This window comes from Odontesthes bonariensis, chromosome 15, assembly GCF_027942865.1.
Source record: "Odontesthes bonariensis isolate fOdoBon6 chromosome 15, fOdoBon6.hap1, whole genome shotgun sequence".
NCBI classification, from domain to species: domain Eukaryota; kingdom Metazoa; phylum Chordata; class Actinopteri; order Atheriniformes; family Atherinopsidae; genus Odontesthes; species Odontesthes bonariensis.
The window spans coordinates 33,372,936-33,390,559 of NC_134520.1; the positions used below are offsets into that span (position 1 = coordinate 33,372,936).

General features: G+C 44.8%; 2 protein-coding genes across 2 annotated transcripts in view; both read right to left on the reverse strand.

Moving 5' to 3' along the window:
- The window catches only part of gmds (GDP-mannose 4,6-dehydratase), a 249,391-nt gene that overhangs the window by 134,307 nt on the left and 97,460 nt on the right, over positions 1-17,624 (reverse strand). Inside the window, exon 7 of the mRNA XM_075486027.1 lies at positions 14,212-14,339. Within this exon, the coding sequence (XP_075342142.1) occupies positions 14,212-14,339 (128 nt within the window). The remainder of the gene's footprint in view (positions 1-14,211; positions 14,340-17,624) is intronic.
- The window catches only part of mylk4b (myosin light chain kinase family, member 4b), a 147,430-nt gene continuing 130,046 nt past the window's right edge, over positions 241-17,624 (reverse strand). The window contains exon 14 of the mRNA XM_075486024.1: positions 241-251. The gene's annotated coding sequence lies outside the window, so the exon portion shown is untranslated. The remainder of the gene's footprint in view (positions 252-17,624) is intronic.

Here is a 17,624-nt window from a genome sequence, read left to right on the forward strand (position 1 = left end):
TTTGATTTTTAGTTTTGCTGAACTAGAATTAGAAGTGAGGCATCATGTCATGCAACTAATTTCACCCAAAGGAAACCTGGTCCGGTTTGTGTTTGATTTTGAGGTTATTTAAGGATTTGTGAATGATATTTATTTATTTTCATTTATTTATCGTGTTTTTTCTCAGTTCTTTTTGTACCTTTTTGTATTTAAGATTATATATAATAAAATAATACAAATAATATAATATGTTGTTGTGTTGGTGCCGGGGTAAGTCTTTTTTTTTTCTCACTAAAGGATGTGAGAAGCGTGTGCTATCCCGGATCTGTCCGTTATCTGTTCTGCTATTGTCAGAGCAGCAGGAGGGAGTCAGCTTTGCACAATCCTTCTGCTAAATCATCTGCATTGTGAAAATGTTCGGCGTTGTTTTCTCTCCTCCGCGCCTCCCACTGCTCTCCGTCCATGTCCCTCTGGTGCGGTGCCACAGTAAATACTCGCCCACGTTTTCAGCGATTTAGATTATGGACTCGGATGAGGCAAGAGAGCCTCCCCCGGAGATCTATTTTTAAGTCTCCTCACTCAATTCTTTATTCCCAACATCATATCTCACATCCCGCCCTGCCTCCCTGAGTGTTTCTCCAGGTCCCAGCTCCAGTCAAATACCTGCGTCTGCAAAGCCTTTATTCCATTTGCTCAGAGAAATTCCAGAGTTTTATCAGAGTTTGTGGCAAATATGCAAATGATGATGGATTCTCACTGAACTTTTGCAATGCTCATGCTGAAGCAGGGATCTGCCGATGTTATGGACAGAACTGATTTGATAATATTGCTTAAAAAGTCAATAGTTCGAGCTTTCACAGATACACTATATTCCCAAAAGTATTGGCTCATCTGCCTTTACACACATATGAACTTCAGTTACATCCCGTTGTTAATCCAGAGGGTTAAATATGACATCGGCCCACCATTTGCAGCTCTTCTGGGCAAGCTTTCCACGAGGTTTAGGAGTGTTTATGGAACTTTTTGACCATTCTTCCAGAAGATGTTGGACAGAAGGCTCAGTCTCCACTCCGATTCATCCCAAAAGGTGTTCTATCGTTTGAGGTCAGGACTCTGTGCAGGCCGGTCAGGTTCTTCCACACCAAACTGGCTCATCCATGTCTTTATTGCTGTCGACATTGCTTTGTGCTCTGGTGCGCAGTCATGTTGGATCAGGAAGGGTCCATCCCCAAACCGTTTCCCCAAACCGTTCCCCCAAACCGTTTCCCCAAACTGTTTCCCCAAACTGTTTCCACAAACTGTTTCCCCAAACTGTTTCCACAAACTGTTTCCACAAACTGTTTCCACAAACTGTTCCCCCAAACCGTTTCCCCAAACTGTTTCCCCAAACTGTTTCCACAAACTGTTTCCACAAACTGTTTCCCCAAACCGTTCCCCCAAACTGTTTCCACAAACTGTTTCCACAAACTGTTTCCCCAAACCGTTCCCCCAAACTGTTTCCCCAAACTGTTTCCACAAACTGTTTCCACAAACTGTTTCCCCAAACCGTTCCCCCAAACTGTTTCCCCAAACCGTTTCCCCAAACTGTTTCCCCAAACCGTTCCCCCAAACCGTTTCCCCAAACCGTTCCCCCAAACCGTTTCCCCAAACCGTTTCCCCAAACTGTTTCCCCAAACTGTTTCCACAAACTGTTTCCACAAACTGTTTCCCCAAACCGTTTCCCCAAACTGTTTCCCCAAACTGTTTCCCCAAACCGTTCCCCCAAACCGTTTCCCCAAACTGTTTCCCCAAACTGTTTCCACAAACTGTTTCCACAAACTGTTTCCCCAAACTGTTTCCACAAACTGTTTCCACAAACTGTTTCCACAAACTGTTTCCCCAAACTGTTTCCCCAAACTGTTTCCCCAAACTGTTTCCCCAAACTGTTTCCACAAACTGTTCCCCCAAACTGTTTCCACAAACTGTTTCCCCAAACTGTTTCCCCAAACTGTTTCCCCAAACTGTTTCCCCAAACTGTTTCCCCAAACTGTTTCCAACAAACTGTTTCCACAAACTGTTTCCCCAAACTGTTTCCACAAACTGTTTCCCCAAACTGTTTCCCCAAACTGTTTCCACAAACTGTTTCCACAAACTGTTCCCCCAAACTGTTTCCCCAAACTGTTTCCACAAACTGTTTCCCCAAACTGTTTCCCCCAAACTGTTTCCCCAAACTGTTTCCACAAACTGTTTCCAACAAACTGTTTCCACAAACTGTTTCCCCAAACTGTTTCCACAAACTGTTTCCAACAAACTGTTTCCCCAAACTGTTTCCCCAAACTGTTTCCACAAACTGTTTCCACAAACTGTTTCCCCAAACTGTTTCCACAAACTGTTTCCCCAAACTGTTTCCACAAACTGTTTCCCCAAACTGTTTCCACAAACTGTTCCCCCAAACTGTTTCCACAAACTGTTCCCCCAAACTGTTTCCACAAACTGTTCCCCCAAACTGTTTCCACAAACTGTTCCCCCAAACTGTTCCCCCAAACTGTTTCCACAAACTGTTCCCCCAAACTGTTTCCACAAACTGTTTCCACAAACTGTTTCCACAAACTGTTTCCACAAACTGTTTCCAACAAACCGTTTCCACAAACTGTTTCCCCAAACTGTTTCCAACAAACCGTTTCCACAAACTGTTTCCACAAACTGTTTCCCCAAACTGTTTCCAACAAACCGTTTCCACAAACTGTTTCCCCAAACCGTTTCCACAAACTGTTTCCACAAACTGTTTCCCCAAACTGTTTCCAACAAACTGTTTCCCCAAACTGTTTCCCCAAACCGTTTCCACAAACTGTTTCCCCAAACTGTTTCCCCAAACTGTTTCCCCAAACTGTTTCCCCAAACTGTTTCCCCAAACTGTTTCCACAGAGCTGGGAGCATGTAATGGTCCAACATCTCTTGGTGTGCTGAAGCATTCAGAGTTCCTTTCAATGGAACTAAGGGGCCGAGCCCAGCTCCTGAACAACAACCCCACACCATGATCCCCCTTCCACCAAACTTTACACTTTGGCACAATGCAGTCAGACCAAGCACCGTTGCCCTGGCAACCACCAAACCCAGACTCCTCCATCAGATCGCCAGATGGAGAAGCCTGATTGGCCCCCCCAGAGAAGGCGTCTCCACTGCTCTGGAGTCCAGCGGCGGCGTGCTTTACACCGCTGCATCCGACGCTTTGCATTGCACTTGGTGATGTGTGGCTTGGATGCACGTTGCCATGGAAACCCATTCCACAAAGCTGCTCTACGCGCTGTTCCTGAGCTAATCTGAAGGTTACATGAAGTTTGGAGGACCGACTCTGCAGAAAGTCGGCGACCGCTGACTCCGCTCTGTCAATTTACGTGGCCGACCGCTTCATGGCCGAGCTGCTGTCGTTCCCCATCGCTTCCACTTTGTTACAACACCACTGACAGCTGGCTGTGGGGTATTTAGTCACTTGTTGCAGAGGTGGCATCTTGTCAGGGTACCAGGCTGGAGTCCACTGAGCTCCTGAGAGCGACCCATTCTTTCACAGATATTTGTAGGAGCAGTCTGCATGCCGAGGTGCTTGGATTCATAGGGACTGGAACACCTGAATTTAACTATTTGGATGGGTGAGTGAATATATATATATATAGAATATGTGGTGATCAGTGTCTTCACTGCTGATGAATGCATTCAGAGTTGTCAGTTTAGAGTATTCGAGATGAATCCTGGCAGGGTAGCTAAGCTAAGAGCAACCCTGCAAATGGGATGTGATGTGTAATTCACTGCAGGGTTTTATCAATTTTATGTTGCATGCTATCAATCCGTCAGCATATAAAATCAGGCAAATCATTTAGATAAATAGCTTTTTTTTTTAGCTTTTTTTCCCAGCAGAGTGAACCAAACGCTGTGGGGTAAACCAAGCCGGGTCTGTGGTTGGAGGAACTGCAACGAGGGAGTGAGAATTCATATTTCACTGCCATCCTGGATGAAGAGAAAGTTTAAGAGTCACTTCACTGGTCTTTGTTTGTTTGGAAGTTTTGGAAGATTTCCTTTTTGACATTTATTCATTCATCCTACGATGGTGTTGCTCCAGCTTTATTCATTTTCTTCACTTTTATGCTCAGACATCTTTAAGAAAAGATGCTATCAGGGACAGTTTGATGGTCAGTTTACCCCTGACCAGACCAAATAACCAGCCTAAATGTTCTTACATGAGCTCATATTTATAACTCTTAGTCATCGACTAATTCTTATTATTTCAGTTGATATGACGCATCCTGAAACTTGGCTGGAAGAGCTTTCATTTACTGTAACTTCTGCCTCATTTTCTCTCATATTGGGGCCCTCACAAGTGAAACAGGGCTCATATGACTGTGAAACACTTTAAAACAGGCCTGAAAACCTTTCTTTTTACCCAATGTTTTTCTTTCTTTTTGCATTTAAAGGACTCATTTGTGTATTTTATTTGCATTTTACTGTCCCTGCTTTTGATCTTAATATTTGTCTTTTATCCCACTGTAGCACTTTGAGATTTTGTTGTAAATTTAAAGTGCGTTATAAATAAAACTTATTATTATTATTATTATTATTATTATTATTATTATTAATATTACTGTATAGCATAAGCTGGAACCACCAAAAATCAGGTATTTATTGTTACACGGGTACAGGTCAGAGATGATGAGCATCATATAATTTTTTATCCATACAGAACCCCGCATAGCCAGTCTATAGATCCATTATCCAAATGCCAGATTTTAGAGGCCGTTTTGGGGGCAACCTGGGATTAAATAGCTACGCCAGAGTCCATCATAAAGAATAATGTTTCCAGTTTCATTCAGTCATCATCCTGTGTAAATGTACATGTCGCTGAAATAACTCCCAAGTGTGTGTATATGCAAGTGCTGATGTATGTCGAGGGCTGCTAAGGGACTGGTGAGGTTTTTATTGCTCTAAGCCAGAGGGGGGCAAACTCCTGTTTACTGAGCTGCTGCTCAGACGATGGGTCAGATTTCACCTGCAATTAACATCCCAAAACATGCACACACACACATACACACACACACACACACACACACACACACACACACACACACACACACACAGCTGCTGCCATTTACTCATCCTGCTTGTGTGGGATGCTGTGTCAACATGACAGCAGCCTCTGTCGCAGTACCCGTCTCACTGGATGATCTACACTTCTGTAGAGGTGGGTGGGTGTGCTGTGGCAGCGGGGGAGTTCAGGGGTCGGGAAGTTGCCGATGTAGTCGGGAGGTTTTTCGGTGATGAAACCCAACACTGCCTCTCCCTCTGCCCCATTAGCTCCTATTTTAGCTCTTTACCACTCCAGCTGTGTTTATTAAAACCTTGCAAAGCAGCCAGAGGTATTTATCAGCTCCCCGAAATCACGGCTGTAAAGATCCGGGAATACAACGGGCACAGAGTTACCTCTGTGACTGCGTGTTAAAAAAAAAGGGTTAAACAAGGGGGACGGTGCCCTCTGCGACACAACCCACGCAGTGAGGAGCACCAGAAAAGCCCACCACCAGCTTATAAAAGCCCCGAGCTGCAGCAGTAACAGTCAACTATGTCTCCGCGTGCTGTTCATCGTCACTGTGGCCGTGTAACACTGGAGCCAGTTAAATTAATAGCGTCCTAATCCACCAGGACTTTTGGTTTCTTTTACTGTAACGTGCACAGATTCAGGTTCTATTGGCTTCATCAATGAGAGCAGGAGCTCTACGACAGCGTTTTCAAGCTTTTTATTATTATTCTGGAATTGTAAATCAGCTGTCTTTGTGTTTCGAGTTGATGCACCAACATAATTTTCCTTGATAAGACATCAAGATGCACTGATGGTATTTTCCGTGGCTCCATCTGGTTTCTGGTTAGAGGTCTTTGTTCCCCTGTGGCAGGTAGTAAACAATCTAATTTTTGATTGGTGTTTTGAGGCATTGCTTTGAAAACCTCTCCTCTAGAAGGCATTGCTTTGAAAACCTCTCCTTGCGATGGCATTGCTTTGAAAACCTCTCCTTTAGAAGGCATTGCTTTGAAAACCTCTCCTTTAGAAGGTATTGCTTTGAAAACCTCTCCTCTAGAAGGCATTGCTTTGAAAACCTCTCCTTGCGATGGCATTGCTTTGAAAACCTCTCCTTTAGAAGGTATTGCTTTGAAAACCTCTCCTTTAGAAGGTATTGCTTTGAAAACCTCTCCTTTAGAAGGCAATGCTTTGAAAACCTCTCCTTTAGAAGGTATTGCTTTGAAAATGTCTCCTCTAGAAAGCATTGCTTTGAAAACCTCTCCTTTAGAAAGCATTGCTTTGAAAACCTCTCCTTTAGAAGGTATTGCTTTGAAAACCTCTCCTCTAGAAGGCATTGCTTTGGAAACCTCTCCTCTAGAAGGCATTGCTTTGAAAACCTCTCCTCTAGAAGGCATTGCTTTGAAAACCTCTCCTCTAGAAGGGATTGCTTTGAAAACCTCTCCTCTAGAAGGCATTGCTTTGAAAACCTCTCCTCTAGAAGGCATTGCTTTGAAAACCTCTCCTCTAGAAGGGATTGCTTTGAAAACCTCTCCTCTAGAAGGCATTGCTTTGAAAACCTCTCCTCTAGAAGGTATTGCTTTGGAAACCTCTCCTTTAGAAGGCATTGCTTTGAAAACCTCTCCACTAGAAGGTATTGCTTTGGAAACCTCTCCTCTAGAAGGTATTGCTTTGGAAACCTCTCCTTCTCCTTTTTCTCTTGTAAAGTTTAAAGTAGAATCAGAAACGTTGGAAGCATTCAACACATCCAGGTGTCCATCAACAGCTCGTGAATGTTAACGTCTTGGTTACTGTATGAATACACCTGCTCTTAATTCCAAAGCCAAACCATGTGATAAATGGACCGCCACTCTCATCAATCATCCGTGATTGGTCCCGATCTGTGCCATGATTGGTTAATTATCCTCATCTGTAACCATTACTGCACAGAGAAGCAGCTGTGGCTCGAAAAAGAAAGAAAAAATAAAGAAAGAAAAGGGATGAAAACCGACACCTGCGGGGCTGCACTGTCGCCTTACCGCCTCCACACAACGCCAAGAGTCAAGACGGCAACCGCCATGCAGGTGGAAGCACGCACACACCTGAAGATGGCTGCGATACACTGTCCACAAGCCAGAGTTTCACAGGCGATTATATTTGGAAAATAAATAAGCGAACAAGACAAGAGTAGGGAGTTGTCGGGACATTGTGTCAGCAGGTCAACCGCATCTCATCTGGCAACGGTTTCTGGTGCACGGCAGCGAGAACAGCAACGCCAGCTCCCGTCAGGGGGAAAACGAGAGCTGCTAATTAGATGTCAGACGGGAAATATTTGGTAACTGCGAAGGTGACTGATCACCGAACGAGAGAAAGTCCAGCGACGGAACCCCAAACGGTAAAAGGTTAAGAGGGAGAAGGGATATGGAGGATGAAAATCCCAAAATGGGAGAAGGAACAGAGAAAATGACAGCGAGAAAGTGCAGCAGGACGGAGCCCGAGGGGGGGAGAAAGAGCCAAAACCACCAAGCCGATTTCAGCTCCTGCTCTCTCTCAGCCAGCCTTCTTCTTTGCACAGGAAATGGCTGACTGCAGCCAGAGGGAAGGGAGATGTAGGTGGTGGTAGGGGCTCCAAACAGCTGTACCAACCATAGGCCAAGTCAGGATGGGGGCACAGGCTGAGGAGGGGGGGAGGGCTCGCTTTTTCTGAGTGATTGCTGTGGGTTTCGTCTCAAATTTGGCCCGCTCGGAGTCAAAAATCTGTCCCATGTTGCCCAATTCTGTGCTTCAAACACGGCCGTCAAACTAAAAATTTCCAAAGCTTTAACTCCTTTTTACGGAAAATGAGATCAGGAGGATTTAAATTATTCTTTCTGCCGTTTTTTAAACTAAAGGGTTCAGCTCCCGACATGTATTTCGTAATATGATGATAATGAAGGGCTCCACTGAGAGCGGCCAGGCAGCCCCAGGTCTGTCTGCCTGCCTGCCTGCCTGCCTGGGACGGACACCCGATACCCGGCTGAGACGATGCCCAGCCAGCCGCACGCCTTCAGACGTCGTTAGAGCAGACACACAGCACGCCCCTCCTGCCACCCGCAATCCATCCACAGCCAATTACAAGCAATTTCCCTGTCCTGGGTGGGGTGACGAGAGGGAGACAGAGAGGGAGGAAAAGCAGTTGTCGGCCCGAAGCAGACACACATGGTTCTGTTTACAAATGGCCGGTTGTTTGGCTTCGCCATGGCAACACAGTGCCGGTGCTCGGCGGCTGGGCATTTCAAAGTGAGACAGAAGGAGGCGGTCAGGGGGGTCTCGGTGTCAGTGTCAGCCTTTGATGGTCTGCTGGGTGGGGCAATGTGCAAGTGTCCCACAAAACCCCCCTTTTTTTTTTTTTTTTTTCCAATCTCTCCACCCTGAGCTCCAGCCTCTGTTTTGGCTTCCCGAAAAAATCCGGCTTTTCCCGAAACAGGAGACGCCTGATTCACCAGAAGTGGAATGCCAGCAGTTCCCACAGGAAACCTGGTGCATCTCAAGGCAGCGTGCGCCCCGGACAGGCAAGTGCGTGGGCACGCAAATCCTGCAACAGGATGTTGCACGTACACAACAACATAATGAGATGAAGAAAACTCGCTCAGCAGGATCCAACAACCAGCACTTTACATGCACAAGAATAACAACCACTTCTGTTCTATATTTAAAGCTGCTAAATGGGGAAAGCCACAGGTTCCAGGAGCTCCTTTTTTACCCTCTGTCAACGTGGACTTCAAATTTAGCTCAATGTTTTTCATCACAGTCAGCATGGAAATTACATGCATAATTCAACGATATGTACCGTAAATTCCGTAAAAAAAAAGAAAATCCATTTTGTACGTGTATGGGCCGTACCGGATTATAAACCGCGGGTGTCCACGTTGTAATATGAGATATTAACACAGAAAGATGTTACATGTGAGGATTTTTAAACTTTTAATTAAATCCGTACGGTAACATAAACAAATACATACTGCTAATGTTTTTTTTTCCCCGAACAGTGCCTGTAACACCGACGGTTTTAACTTAAATACCTATCGGTATTAGGTATTTAAATACCTAAATACCTTAAATACCTATCGGTAACGCACAAATGCTTTGTTTTTGGAAAGCCACTCCACCGTCTCACCATCGATTCATTGATCCCAAGATTACGTGCAGCAGTTTTCTGTTTCCTTCTTCAACAGCCAGATCGATCGCCTTTAATTTAAAAGCTGCATCATGTGCATTTCTTCGTTTGTTTTCCATGTTGAGGGCGAGTACAAATTATCAATCAATGCATCGCAGAGATAAGGCCTAACGTCCTGTTTGCGTGTGGGCGTAGACTTTGATTGGCTGCCACGGGCAAATGGAAGCGAAAATAAAAATTCTACATGTTAGACTTTGTGCGGCTTGGTGTGAATATTCTATGTGTCAAGTCCCGTGCAAATTGGACAATCTGCATGGCCTGAAATGCTTTTTGAAGGTTTTCGATTAAATTAAAAATGGCAGACAATCCAAGATGGCGAAGATGATGTCATGGAATGCGACGACCTCGTCTGCATCCAGGGATTCCATTAGTTCCTCATTAGTGAAATTTGGATCAACGGGTCCAAAGATATGAGCAAAATAGCCTTTTTGCTAGATACAGCGCCCCCTATGGGCCAAACGTCACCAAACTTTTTGGGCCTCTCAAAGATGCGGTCATGAGTTTCCTTTAGGAGTTTGACGTCATAACATTAAACGGTTGCCAAGATGTGGCCTCACTTCTGGTTTGGCAACATCATCACAGAGTTTGATTGGCTTTTATGGAAAAACGGAAGCCTAATTAAAAATTCCACACGATAACTTTTGTGCAGCTTGGTCTGAAGAGTCTATGTGCCAAGTCCCGTGGAAATCGAAAAATCTCTGTGACCTGAAATGCTTTTTTAGGGTTTTTGATAAAATTCAAAATGGCGGAAAATCTAAGTATACGCAAATTGACGTAATGGTGCGTTGGACTTGTCATGATCCAAGGATTCCAACGATGCCTCATTTGTGAAATTGTTATGCATTTGGATGCACTTTGACGTGTTGGTGGCGCTAGAGAGTAGACTCTTGGGGCATGAAAATTCTTGGGTTTTTGTTTGGCACTGTGCTGATTACGTGTGCCAAATTTCACAACTTTTTACCATAGCGTTCATGGGGCTGCCATAGACTTCAATTGCAGCGGAAACGGATCAATAATGTATAGTCCGGACTTTACGGTACGTAAAGCTATGTGGAACTGTACGCTGCTACAGCAGCTTTGAGCTTCTGCAGCTGGGACCAATAAAAGGCATCAGAACACCTCAAGATGCAACCAGGAGCCAAACTGCACTTTGCTCTGTAAAACACAACATGTATACATGATGATGACACTTAAGTTCTGCCTTCTCAAACCTTTCGCCCAACTCCAGCGGCATCAAAGTGACGGAGCGGCCTCCGATTCTTCGCCATTCTTCAGTCGACCTTGAACAATCACCAGCAGAAGTGAGGCCTGTCGCATGTTACATAATCAGCTAATCACAAGTGCTCAAACCGACTGATTATTTTGCATAAACATTCAAATTGTTTCCTTTCATCCGTTTGAATGCAGAAAAAAAAAATCCGGATATTTCCACAGTTTGTGCCTCCTTTTCCGCCAAAGGTTTAGAAAACGCTAACTTTTTAACCCTATTTTGACATTAATGTCATGGCTTCTGATGCCGAGCCAAACACAACAGCGCTGCTGTTAGATTTCAGACGAATGAAAGAAAGAGCTCGCCATGAATAATGCATTTTTCCTTGAATCTGCAGCAAATCAGTCAAAGGTTACACCTCAGATTTAAAAAAATGGGGGCCAGAACAGCACATAAAGACTACCAAAATGCTCGTAATCCCAGCAGTAACACGCCGCGGTTTTCCTTAACTTTCCTCCAGGTTCTCTCCTTTTTTTTTTTTCCCACCAACTTTAAACGCTTCAGTGGTCCCGTTCTGACATTAAATCAATCCGCCTTGTGGCTGATCTGACCACAAGTGGACGGCTCTGAATGCATTCAGGATGCACTGAGAACACATTCAGAGGTGATTCAGAGGGGACGTGTCCTGAGCCACAGAGAGGACCACCGACTCACCCTGCATGACTCTACACAACAAACAGAGTAAAAAAGCAACAAAACTCTGAGTGTATGGTTCATATAAAACCTCCTGCTCATCTTTTGTGCTCATCTAAGCAGCGAAAGCTAACAAAGTAACGGCCTTTCGGCAGGCCTCGTCCTGAATATTTAAAGCCAAGCTTCACATACTTTCTATTTTCCAAAACTGGTGCTTAAATGCAAAATAGCAGAACCGAATTTGGAACCACTGGAGTAAAACGAAGAATGTGTTGTCTCACGAGGATACGCCGCAGGCAGCAATGTTATTGTTGACATGAACCGGGGGGCAGAAAGTCGGTTTGTTTGGCAGAGCGGAGCTCCGAAACGGAGATGACAAGGCGGTAAACTTCACCGATAGTCTGAGGAGATGGATGGGAATCGTTCAAAACTCCAAGGGGATCGCCACGGTCGTTTGCCAAGAGCAGAAGAAGGTTGGGAATTCAGAAAAGTAGAAGAGCAGACTGATGTCTCAAGAAGCAGCAAAACTCTGATCCTCATATTCTAAAACTTCACAGAGATCCTAAAATATAAACATAAGGATTCATCTGCACACGGATTTTATTTTAAAAGCACTACATACTACATACTTCCATACTGCATACTCGTCGATCAGACAGTATGCAGAGCGTTTACCCACAATGCATTTCGCTCCTGCCCGAGCCGAAATCAGCCGGCCTGAGGCTGATTTCTCTCAAGCTCTAAACTCTGTAAACTTTAGCAACATTTGAAACATTTTCAGGCGAGAAAGTAGTCGTTTAGATCCCCAACGTGTTGAAAACCTGACAAAATACCGGCTGTTTACAATTTTGTTCCCACGAATTCGGCGCTACTAAAGCTAGCCGCAGTGAGCAACGCACTTCCGGTTATTTTCACAAAATAAAATACCCGTTGCCTTTTATCATAGGGAAAGCCATTACGATACAATTGGTGCTTTTGTTTTGAAAACAGGAAGTGAACCTACCCTCGTTGCAGCTAGCATGAAACTGCCGTTTTGACAGGAAATGACGATCTGCGACGTCACGTTACGTTGCATCTTGGGTAGTTTGAGTAAGAGTAGCAGAGATGGGACCAAGTCATACATGTGCAAGTCTCAAGTCTTAGCTTTGAAGTCTCAAGTCATTTTTTCTTGGTCAAGTCAAGTCACCTTATTATTGCAATTTTACCTGCAGAATCTGATCTTAATAAAGTGAAAACACAAAGATATAAGTAACTGTCAGTAAACATCATTGGCCAATGTGCCCAACCTGTCCACCCCGTATCATATCAAGCTAACGTTAGCTAACTACCGACTAGGCTAACAGGATAATATTAGCTAATTTGACGAGCACTTACTGGTCAGAATGGATGTTAAAATGACAAACAAAGTTGGAAGTTGTGCTAGATGCTTAACACTCAAGTCAAGTCAAGTGCCGAGTCTTCAACTTCCAAGTCCGAGTCGAGTCTCAAGTCTTTTATTTTTTGTTAAGTCACAAGTCATCAAAACATCAACTCGAGTCGACTTGAGTCCCCATCTCTGATGAGTAGTAACCTCATGATGCACACCCAACCAGTGACGCGCGGGTCGACGAAAAAAACATCCCGCAACCGACCGCTTTTTCCACTAACCCGCCCGTTAACTCAGACCGCAAGAAATATTTATGAAAAAATGTTGACCCGACCCGCTTTTTAAAAAGGTAGCCAATGGTCTTAATGAACATCCTAGCGTCATTGGCAACGCACAACGGACCTCACATAGCCTACCTGCATTCAGTTTTAAGGTGTTAAAATTGTAAAATGGCATTGCTTGTAAGTTTATGTTGACAAACTTGCTCAGCATTCAAAAGTTAAATGAGCGCTCAAGCCTGCACTTTGCTCATCATCTTTGATGATCTCGGCGAATGAGTCCCAAACCTTGCTTTTTCTGCGTGTGTGTTTGCGGAGCTTCCACTCTCCCAACTTGACCTTCTCTCTTGCCGTCTCCATACCTACTGTACTTCTGACCACGTACGTCATCTCCGCGGAAGTTATTCAGCCAATAAAGTGTATTTATTTAATAGAACATTGTGTCTACTGTTTGAATTACAAATGTTTACCACAAATGTTTTGCAACTCGAATATCATTAAAAATATTTTTTTATGACCCGCAACTGCGGGTGACCGCGGATGCCTGCAGGCGCCCGCTGGCTTCGGGTCAGCCCGCGCATCACCGTACCCAACATTTCGGTGAATCTAGAATGCATCCGGGAAAAAAGTCAGTATGAGTAGTATGAGAAGTAGGAGAAGTATGCGGTTTCTAACGCAGCCAGTGACTGAGGCTTCACTGACGCCATTAGTGCGTCCGTGCCCCTCCCTAACAGCATGGACTCTGACGCAGTGACCCCACACTGCGGTCCAAGTTCCAACCGTAACCTCCTCACCCCCGCTCCCATCTGAAAGATGGCCCCCCCGCCACCTGCACCACCGTCACCTCCTAACAACAACACGGCCCGCTGCGGGGGCTCTGCTGTCAGACATGGCAACCCATCGAGCCTTTCATCTCCACAGCCGCGCGCACGTGTCCCAGCCCCGACCTATCGCACATGAGGAATGCACGTGCACGTGTGGGGGGGGGGTGAAACACGCCGAGCTCCGTCTGCTTCTGGACGAGGCGACCCCACTGTTTCGTTTCATCTCCCCCACTCCTTTCCCCGCTTGCTGCTGGCAGCTCCGCTTCAACACAAACACAGTATTTCTGTCATCGTCCCCGGGACACCGTGTTCTCTCGATATCCGTCTTTCTTCTGCAGCCGTTCGGGGAACGGCGAAGGGGGCCTGGAGGGATCTGGGACATGGGTGAGTTGTGGGAAACCAGAGTGAAGTCTGTGGCCTCACAGCATGCGTCCGCCCTCGTCCCTTCTATTTCTCTATCTCTGTTTCTCTTTTGGCAGAGAATCACAGGAGGCTTCATGCAGATCGCATATTACAGCCTCAAACGATCTGGGAAAACATGCCCCGTTTAACGGTACGTGCACATCTGAACCCTGCTCAACTCTGAGGCAGTTTGTGTGGCTTTCTGTGGGCTGGGTGTGTGTTTTACCTCCACATAGTCCCTGGCGTGGCCCCAGTCCCTTTTGGAGTCCAGGTTGCCCAGGCTGAAGCTCTCCAGCTGGCCGAGGTGAATCTTCGCCACAGAACGGCTGATCTTACGCGTCACAAAGTTTGAACCTGCAAACACAAAAAAAAAACAACTTCTGAATTCAATTACAGCTACAGAAATCCGGCCTGTTCCAACACACACAAACAGAGGAGAAACTGAGAAACAGGGAGCAGATAAGTGGAATCAAGGCCTCATTGTTGGAGACGAGGGTTAAGAGTTAACACTCCGCACACACGGCTAAAGACAGCCTTCCAAACCCTCCACTACTGTTCCAAGCCCTCTTTAGCCAAAGCAAGAAACTTGAAATGTAACCCTGAGTCAAATCAATTCGTTACCACCTCACATTACAGCCACAAGACCCTTTTTAGAATCCTTCCCTCTCATTTTCCTTTCTAATTCACCGTTTTGGTGTCAAATCTGGGCCGGACGCCAAGACAAATCTCAGACCATCTGTCTGTCAACATCAAAAAAAAAAATTATAAAAAAAAAAAACGAAAAAGCAACGGGGGAAGTTCCACAGAAAAATGACGACTAAACAGGACCACCGTGGCTCTGCCGGAGCAGCGTCCAGTCCAGAGTCACCGCACGGACATCTGCCAGGTTGGCCCTGCGGCGCTCTTCATCTGAGCCGATGCACGTGGCGATGCTATCTGCGGCAGCGCAAATGAGCTTCTAATGACGGCTTAGAGATGCTTTGGGGTGTTCTTTTGGCAGGACGGTGCGAGACAGTGTCGTGTTCTCTGCTCATGGTGCGGCAGGGGAATAAAAAGACGCTGGTTTTAATAAACGGTCCGGCCCTCCAACCCAAATACAGAGTTATGCCGTTGAAAATCAACACCAATATCACGGTGTCGCGTCTCATTATGTTGGCTTCTCAGTTAAAGCGGATTAACGAAGGCCTGAGGAGTTCAGCCTCATGCTCTGAAACAGAGATACTCACTCGCACAGTAGCTTATAACAATATGGTAGCAATAACAATACATTTTTTCAAATAACATACAGTGAATACTGCAGAGTATTAAGTATTTTTATTAAGTATTAATTAAGGCTTAATGGTGTTTCCTAAAGGGTACTGTTAAACCTGGCAACGCAGCCCGCTTAAAGGGATAGTTCGCCTCTTTGGACATTAAGCTGTATGACATCCCATATCAGCAACATCATTTATGAACATCTTCTTACCCCCTCACAACCTCACAATCGCTTGGCCCTATTTTCTCTCCCTTCGTATCACTGCCTGCTGTGCAAACCGAGCAGCAAACACCGTAACAAGCGCGGGTGTCGGCAGGCGGCAGCAGGCAGTGATACGAAGGGAGAGAAAATAGGGCCAAGCGATTGTGAGGTCTGACTTTTTCCTGTAGAACGATTTTGTGATGCAAATGTATTACTCTGTTGAACGCATATTGTTTTGAGAAGTAAAACGCTTTATTTTTTAAACCCCAGCCAACTAGCCGGACTACCTTCATCAACACCAAAACGAGGCTGGAACTCTGCTCACAGGACGCAGCAGGGGGTAAGAAGATGTTCAGAAATGATGTTGCTGATATGGGATGTTACACAGCTTCATGTCAAAAGAGGCGAACTGTCCCTTTAAACCACCTCACACTTGACCGCAGTGCACGCTAGCTCCTTTAGCCAGCGCGAGATGCAGGCACAATGGGTCTTTTTTTTTGATTGGCTCTATATGAATGAATTGGATTATTTTATAAATAATTATGATTACAATGAATTGAATTCCAATTGGCTTGAATTGGACTTTATTATTTAAGTGCCTTGAGATGACATTTGTTGTATTTGGCGTTATATAAATAAAAATTAATTGAATTGAATTCATTAAAAAAGGGCAAAAACCAAACAAAAATCAGCATTTAGACACCAGAGAGGGAACGAGCAGGCAAACGTCGGGTGTACCGCGAGATGCAGGCACAATGGATCGGTTTATGATTAAAAAAAAGGGCAAAAACCAGCACAAAAACCATGCTCATCTGGAATGTCTCACTATGATTACAACAACAAACTACAAATACAACATGAAGAAAGTCAAGCACATGCACGCCAGCTTCCTCTCATCCCAGTATTAAGGGAAATGTGGTCTGAATTGCAAATGTATTGGCTGTGTTGTTTCTTTTTTTGTGGGATGTTTTATATGTAGAAATGCAGATTTGCAAAAAGGGGGCTTTAGTATGTCGTGGTAAAAGTGGCTCTTCCCTTGATTTTGCTCTGCCAATGTGGCTCTTGTTAAAAAAAAATAGTGAGCATCTGAGAGGGCCATTTCAAAGGAAATCTTGAAAGTTTGCATCAAAGCGTTGGATATTTTTAGCTGGTGCAATATCTCCGGCGTACATAAAGTCTCCCACAACCTCGCGGTAACCTCCCTGAGACTTCTCAAGAGCAAAGCGAGCGTTTGCCTTTCAGCTCTGCATCCATCCTGACTCTAACGGCTCCAACACTGCATCACTGTTCCCCCCCTGACATGGAGCAGAGCCTCCAGTCAGACCCAGGAAAATCCCATGTACCCAATCATGCGAACGCACCGAATTCGTAGTAATCATTTCATAGGAAGGCGACAGGCTGAGCAGAAACAGAGCCACGCTTCTTTAACAAAATACAGCCTGTTATACATGGGGCCCCCCCACGCCAGCGCCGCTTTGTCACCGCTGGATTTTAATGAAACTTTAAAGGCTGTTTAAATTTTAGAGAGACTTTCAAAGTCGTCTATTGTTCTCGAGTCAATCAATCAATATTTTTGACAGACATATTTAGAAATTCCACGAGTCCACAAAGCGTAGACAAATTGTGGATGGAAATCCCCTGATGTCAGGCCCCATCCAAGTCAGCCTTGGGGCCCTTCTGCAACCTGGCAGGTACCAGCACTCCTCCTAACTGTAGTCAAATATTAGCCAACAATTCATCTGCCATTGACACACATACACGGTTTGTCGGATGCACAATAGATAATGAAAAGACGCTGTCAAGTCCCATCATGTGAATTCTACACTGGAAAAAATCAAAGTCTTACCAAGTATATTAGTCTCATTTCTAGTCAAAATATCTCATTACACTTAATATCAGACACAACTGCCTAACAAGCACCATTTCAGCCAGATATAGGGACTTGTTTGAAGACAATACATCTGGAATATCTTGTTAAATGAAAAAGTCTTGAAAACAAATTGTTTTGAGTCACATATCATATGAAACAAGCTTTTTTTTTCATTTGAAGAGGTTTTTAAGCTAATTTCAAGATCACTTTTATCTCAAAAGTCCTAAATATCACATCTTATTTCAAGAAATCTTGACAAGCCGATTTTCACTAGTTCCATTGGCAGATTTTTTGCTTATTTCAAGCAAAAACG